Here is a 6,636-nt window from a genome sequence, read left to right as displayed (position 1 = left end):
TGGGCTCTTTAGTCAGATGGGCCCGAGCTCAAGTTCCAGGCCTACTGGTTTTTCTTTGGCTAAGCAATAATGTATGCCACTATTGTTAATATTATTAAGCGTACACAGCTAGGCTTCCTGAACCATTAAGGCCACACTCATGGAGAATCAGGGATGTGCAGTGCATGAACACACACACACAGACACACACACACGCACACACGCACACATACAACCAGGAAAACTATGCTGCAGGAAAATCAGACCTTAGAAGCCCTCTCTGTATTCATAATCCACTAACAGACCTGCTGCTCCTTCAGTCCTCATACGCCCTTTCTGGGCTCCACCCCACAGCTGTATGGGGGCTGGGGTTCAGCCCCTGGCAACTCAGTTGGGCTTCTCTGGAGACAGTTGTAAAAAGATATCAGCCTACTCCCTTGACAGCCCCTTATTACCTCCTCCATTTCCCATAGTTAACCCCCATGGTGTCTGGGCCCCCTGGGGTTGAAAGGTGAGGGCGGGGATCCCTCACATCTCATTGGCACATAGTTGGGATGAAACTTCAGAGACATTTGGCTGCCTGATGAGCTCTGGCCCAGATTTCGAAGGGTGCTGGTCCTCATTTCTTAATGGTGTGTGCATGTGTGTGTGTGTGGGTGGGTGTGTGTGTGTGTGTAGGGGGGCGGTGCTACGGATTGCCCAATGGGCGCCTGAGGCATGATGGATAGAGGCTGAGGTGCTAGGAGTGGTTCCCTTTATTAACGGTCAGAAAGTCAGGATCACAGTCACTGGGGCCACAAGGCTGAGGGGTACGAGGCTTGGAGAGATGGGGCAGGGCCGGCCACTCACTTCCAGGTCCCAGGGGGCACAGGTGGTCCAAGAGGGAGAGGCACTGGTCACTCAAGTCACAAGGGTCAAGACAGGCACCTGGGAGAGGATAGGACACTGATAAGCACCCTCCTCTACACCACACCTGACCAAGGCGGGCTTCCTGAAGCCACACCTTGCAACCTCTAGTGTTCTTCCCTTTGGGCTGTCAGGACTCACCGAGAGGCTGAGGGAGTGCTGGTCCGGTGGGAGACAGTCATGGGCTAGGACTGGGGGTCGTGGCCGGCGTGCAGGGCCTGGGCGACCCCGGGCTGATGCCCTGGCTGGCGTAGTACTCCACCACCTGCCGCGGCACCTCTGCCAGGACGCACTTAGCAAGCGCAGAGGGTGCGGCCTGCAGATGTAGGTGGGGTCGTGGTTAGAAGCAGGAGCGTGCAGGAGGGGTCAGGTGAGGGACGGGGCTTCGGAGTGGCCAGCTGGGCCCCAGTGTCGACTGGATAGGTGAGCCAGGTCAGATTTGGGGCTATGAGGAGCTGAGGAGTCCTTCCGCTGGGAGGGGGCTTTAGGCACTCACATCTTTGAAGTCCCGGAAGGGCACAAACTGAACGATGTCGCGGGCTGCAGGCACCCCTCGGGGGCAGCGCAAGGGACCATCGTCGCCGTCCAGTAGGCGCATGTCAGAGAAGTCGGCGTTGCCCACGCCCACTATGATGATGGACATGGGCAGGCGGGAGGCGCGCACGATTGCAGTGCGGGTCTCTGCCATGTCGCTCACCACGCCGTCTGTGAGCACCAGCAGCACCGAGTACTTCTGAGGGCAGGCGGAGGGGAATAAGGGTAGGCTCTGTGTACAAGGGCGTTGGCACCCACTCCAAGCCCGGGCCCGGGACCACTCGAGATCGCAGGCAGAGCCTGGTTGCCTGCTTCTCACCGTGGCTTGGCCAGTGCTCTGCTCACGCTGGGCTGGCTCCGCAACGCGGTTAATGATGGGGGCCACATTGGTGGGGCCATAGAGCTGGATCTGGGGCAGGCAACGGCGGTAGGAGGCGATGACCCCCGAGATCTCTGTGGGCAGAGGTGAGGCTGGCAGAGATTAGCAAGGAGCTCTTCTTGACACCCTTTAAAGCAAGGTTACCAGCCGCCTCTCTACCCTCAAGTTCATCAGTAAGTAGGAGAGGTGGATGGTCACTGGGTTAGTTGGATGGGCAGATGCTGGGCCAGGGGCTGGAAGTCTTACCAAATGAAGACAGGCACTGAAGGGGTAAAGGGACAGGGAGTTGGGCCCATGTGAATGGAGTCTGTGCTCTGGCATGGGGAATATAGGAGTGTGCAGCAAGCTGTGTGGGAGGAGGCAGGGCTGATGGGAATCTCCTCTCTTACCTTCGCATTCAGGATTTTCCGGGTCAAAGTTGATAGCAAAGTCATGGGATACCTGTGAACATAAGGCAAGAGCAGCAAGGGGATCTCTCCTTCCTGGCTGACTCACAGACCATCTCCTCCCTTCCCCTCACACCCAGCCTACCTCAAAGTTGGGAGGGATGCGAGCCCCAAAGCCAAACGCTGGGAACCGCTTATCACTGGGGAGAGGAAAAGGCTGTGGGGTCCATTGGGCAAGGCCTCCTGTCTGTCTCCCCACCCTGCCCCCCACCTCTTCCTACCTGTCATAGTCTTGGCAGATGCCTCCCACTGCACGCAGGGCCTGCAGGTAATGATTGGGCTGGCGGGGGCTGAGGCAGTGTAGGGACTGACTGCTCCTCGGGTCCCCATTGGAGGCTGTGAAGTCGATGGCCACCTGGTGGAGGTGGGGAAAGGGACATGCTGCATCCACAAGAGCCAACAGAGAGGCTAGGCCAGAGCTAGAGACTGTAGGGAGGACTAAGGTGAACTTGGGTGACCCCAAAGGTAGCCTCTTCATTGGTTGGGGTGAGGGGTACAAGGTGACAACACTGGGCTCATGAGAGGCCTAAGTAGGGCAGAGAGGATTCTGGGTTCCGTCTGTTCACTATGAGCTTAGCCCATCCCTCTTGCCTCTGTCCCCATCCCCTGGGCCTTTACCGTGAAGCTGATCTGGCAGCCACCCATGATGTAATCCAGAAATGTGTGCACCTTTTCCACCTGGTGGGAGCAGAGGGGGAAAGGTAGAGGGATGGTCCTTTGAGGAGGGAGCTAGGTGGATCTTCTGTGGGAGAAGTGGAGTGAACAGAGTTTTTTGAGGTTGAAGTTAGTAGGGGGATAGGGCAAGTGTTCTCAGTTCCCAGAAGCAGAGAAACTGGTCTTTGAAACAAGGGAAAAGTGGAATGTGAGGTTGCAGTAGGGCTCGGGGTTGGGACAGGGCTTGAGGCTGCACTGGGATTTACCGTGCACTGGGCCAGTACTACGGTCCCTGAGCTCTTGTAGTTCTTCTTCTTGTCCCGGTACTTGGGGTTGATACAGTCCCATTGCATCTAGACCCCACATACCCCAAAAATCCAGGGTCACGATTCCATCAGGTGACCCCTCATCCCCCTTCCAGCAGAGCCTCCCAGAGCAAGACCCCTATAGCTCAGTCCTGAGGCTGAGCTTGGGGACTTTCCACTCTCTCCACCTCCTATCATGTATGGCGGCCTCTTCAGCATCACCCTTGGGATTCTCCCAGGGATCTATGGTGGGGGATTCTGGAGCTGGGGGTGGGGGGCAAGGGGGGGTGGGGATGGGGGGAGTGGGGTGGGGCGGGTGGAGCCCGTGGTACCTCCTGTCCAGGGTTTGCTGTTCCTTCCTGCATCTCCTGGAAGGTGCTAGTAAACTCGCCGATGAAGTCATGCTTCCCACTCGAGTCATAATCATACACCAAGAACTGAAAAGGCAGGGAGAATCAAGGTCAGGGATGCTTTGTAGTGGTTTCTGGGGGCAAGGGGAGGGACTCAGGGAGGTAGTGGCCTAACAGACTCTAGGCCCAAATAGATGACCTCGATCTGCCCAGAAAGGCCACCAGCTGAATTTTATTCTTTGGCTCAGTCTGGCAGGGACTTTGGCTTCTGATAAAAGGTACACGTCTTGGAAACACTGAGCTGTGACCAGTTTTTTATCCCACAGTGGGACGATCTTATGTCAAAGAGGAGAGAGAAGGGACATGGTACACTCAGAGGGAAGGTCTCAGGCAGAGGCAAAATGTTCAAGCAGGCTGCCCTTGCTTGGCAGGGACTTCACCTTGAGAGGCCGGTGGAAGTCACAGCTGCATAGGGAATGCAGGGACAGGCGGAATGGCTCCCAGCTGGGGTTCAGGTTGTTCTTCACCACCTTGGAGAGGCACCACAGAGACAGTCACCTCCTGTCTAGATTTCCCTACTCTGCTCTTCCTTCCTTCTTTTTGACAGCCCCAGGCACCAACCTCGGTCCTCCAGACCAGCTGGTCACTCTGGTCCCCATTGGTCTTATAGATCTCCATGAAAGGGTCAGACTTGCTGAACAGATCCTTGGGGGGGGATAGGAAAAAGGGCCCATGAGCCTGATGAGGTCTACAGCGGGAGGCGGCTAACAGTGGGAAAAAAGCAGAGCTGGGACTCGGATTTGTCTGCTGTGGGGGACCTGGGCTCTGGGGTTCTAACCTTATTGTCCAGCTTGTGGGCTCTGAAAGTGAGTTGCACATAGTCATTGGTGCCAGACACCTCCTCAGCCACGATCTGCAAGGGGAGCACAAGTGGCAGGACTCCCTCCTACCTCTCCTGCCACCTCCACAAGGTCCACCCTATGACCCTTCCCTTAGGTGGGGGCCTATCCTGGGCATGATGTCGTCATGGATGCCCATACAGGGGCATTGAATGCCCTGCCCAAGGGTAAGTACAGGTGACCTTGCCTACCGTGATGGTGGACTTGCCCGCAGTTTTCCCATTCTTCAGCAGCAATGGCTTAGTGACCTTGGTTTGTGACACAATCTGGGGATGGAGGTAGAAGGAGACCTAGCTGTGATGCTCCCACCTGCCTTGGCCAGGGTACAAGGGGACAGGTTATAAGTGCCACTTGGGCTGGAGTTGGACTTAATTTCCACAGTAGCCTTAAGGTAGGCACTGTGACATCCTTTTGTTTAGATGAGGAAACCAAGACCAGAGAGGTTAAGTATCTTGCCCAAGGCTGCATAGCCAGTGAATGGCGGAAATGGGGTCCAAGCCTGGATTGAACTGGCTCCAGAGATCATGCTCTCTGTTATTTTGGATTTCAGAGGCAGAAGTTGATGGGGGTGGAGTGGGGCGGGAACACAGACCTGGCCCAAGGTGCACTCTGTAGAGCCGAGGAAGGTGTCATTGCTCGGGGTGGTGGCTCCATCCTCGGCGTCAAACACATGGAACTGCAGAGGCTGCTTCTCCTCAAAAAAGTACTCAAGGGCCAGCACCCGGGAAAAGACAGGGCTGGAGCAGGAGCGCAGCACCTCCGTGCGCTCCACCTGTATGGCAGGAGGGGTGGGAGCCCTCTGGGAAACCAGGTTCTTTTCCCTGGACCACCCATCATGCCAGCTTTTCTTGGGCTTACACAGCCCCAGCGACTAGCTCTTCCCTGCCTAGGCCGAACCCCAAGCTCAGGGTGCTGCAAGCCCACTAGACCATCAGCCCTCTGGGGCTCTCATAAGGCCTTTCGGGACAGTGCCACTGCCTCTGGGGCCATCTCAGGACCCTCTGGAACTCTGAGCTTTAGCAGCTGTAAAATGGTTTGTTTGTGATGATATGGCACCCCTGTCACCAAGGTTACCCACACAGCCTAGAAGAGGCCCCTCGGGGTCTTCACATTCTCCTGTAGGGTTTTCGTTGCCTCCACTTAGCCACCCCTCCTTTCCAGGCCAGGAGATAAGTGAAGGAAAGACCCCGAGCCTGCTCTCACCTCCATCCACTGCTCATCAGAGTAGAGCTTGAGCAGCACACAGGGGTGGGGCTTGGTGAGTGTGTCTCGGTCCAAGAGGCCATGGCAGGACACCCGCAGCTCCACCCGTGAAGCCCCCAGTGTCATGGCTGGGGGCTCGGGCACCCAACCCATCTCGGGGTCCGACATGTCGCTGTGGGGACAGAGCAGATGGCCTGGACACTAGAAAGGGAATACCTGCCAGGCAAGGGGGTCTGTCTTCTAGAAGCCTGGGTCCTGCCCCATCCTTGCCCTGCTTCCTGCAGTCCTGGGACCTCATGGACCTCCTGTTTCCCCCGCCCTCCCGTGGCTTGGCTTTCCCCCGAGATCTGAGCAGGGAAGGGCAGAGGACCTGAGCCTCCCACCCCGGCACAGCCCCGTGCTTCTGTCACCACTGTGGCCTAGTATGCCCGGATGGGGCCGGACAGGGCTGGAGGGCTGGGGGGTTCCTGGCGTCTTGGCTCCTAGGCCATCGATTGATCCATGCTTTCTGCTGCCTCAGCACCTTCTGCTGTTTCCCAACTGATATGTGAGCCAGCGCTGTACTCAGTCTTGGCCCAAGGGAGCTGAAGTGGGACAAGGGAGTGGGAAAGGGGTGGAAGGGCTTCTGGAAGTCTGAAGAGGACAGGCCTCAGGAATGGAATCTGCAGTGGGCAGGAGGAGGCGGGGTGGAAGGTGCGCTGCAGGGCTGTTCCTATCTACCTACCCCCACTCACCTTGTGGTTGGCTGATGGGAAGGGAGGGGAGGAGGGTTTGGGGAGTTAGAGGCAGAGCCCTGTCCCTGCTGAAAGCTCCTCCAGGTTCCTGGCAGGGGCTCCCACTATGACAACTCTCGCTTCTCTCCCCACCTCTCCTGTTCTCACTTCTTGGCAGCACTGGCACTGTCTCTTAGCGACGAGATTTTTGGGGAACTGCAGCCCCCTCCATGCTGCCTGTGGGATGCGCGCATACCACCCTCCCCCA

At 57.2% G+C, this 6,636-nt stretch overlaps 1 protein-coding gene across 1 annotated transcript; it reads right to left on the bottom strand.

Moving 5' to 3' along the window:
- Positions 1-782: 782 nt before the first annotated feature.
- On the bottom strand, positions 783-5,827 carry CPNE6 (copine 6). Its single transcript, XM_039870532.1, has 15 exons — positions 5,656-5,827; positions 5,045-5,224; positions 4,644-4,718; positions 4,392-4,466; positions 4,175-4,258; positions 3,994-4,083; positions 3,536-3,640; positions 3,165-3,251; positions 2,863-2,922; positions 2,466-2,599; positions 2,330-2,384; positions 2,188-2,239; positions 1,739-1,872; positions 1,382-1,618; positions 783-1,201 (listed from the first exon to the last, which is right to left on the bottom strand). The coding sequence occupies exons 1-15, from the start codon at positions 5,821-5,823 to the stop codon at positions 1,064-1,066; spliced, it is 1,674 nt and encodes a 557-aa protein (XP_039726466.1). The 5' UTR covers positions 5,824-5,827; the 3' UTR covers positions 783-1,063.
- Between the last annotated feature and the right edge of the window lie 809 nt (positions 5,828-6,636).

Source organism: Pteropus medius, unplaced genomic scaffold (genome assembly GCF_902729225.1).
Source record: "Pteropus medius unplaced genomic scaffold, Ma_sr-lr_union100, whole genome shotgun sequence".
Taxonomy (NCBI): Eukaryota; Metazoa; Chordata; class Mammalia; order Chiroptera; family Pteropodidae; genus Pteropus; species Pteropus medius.
Note: the sequence above shows the minus strand (reverse complement) of the source record. Positions and strands in the feature narration are given on the sequence as shown.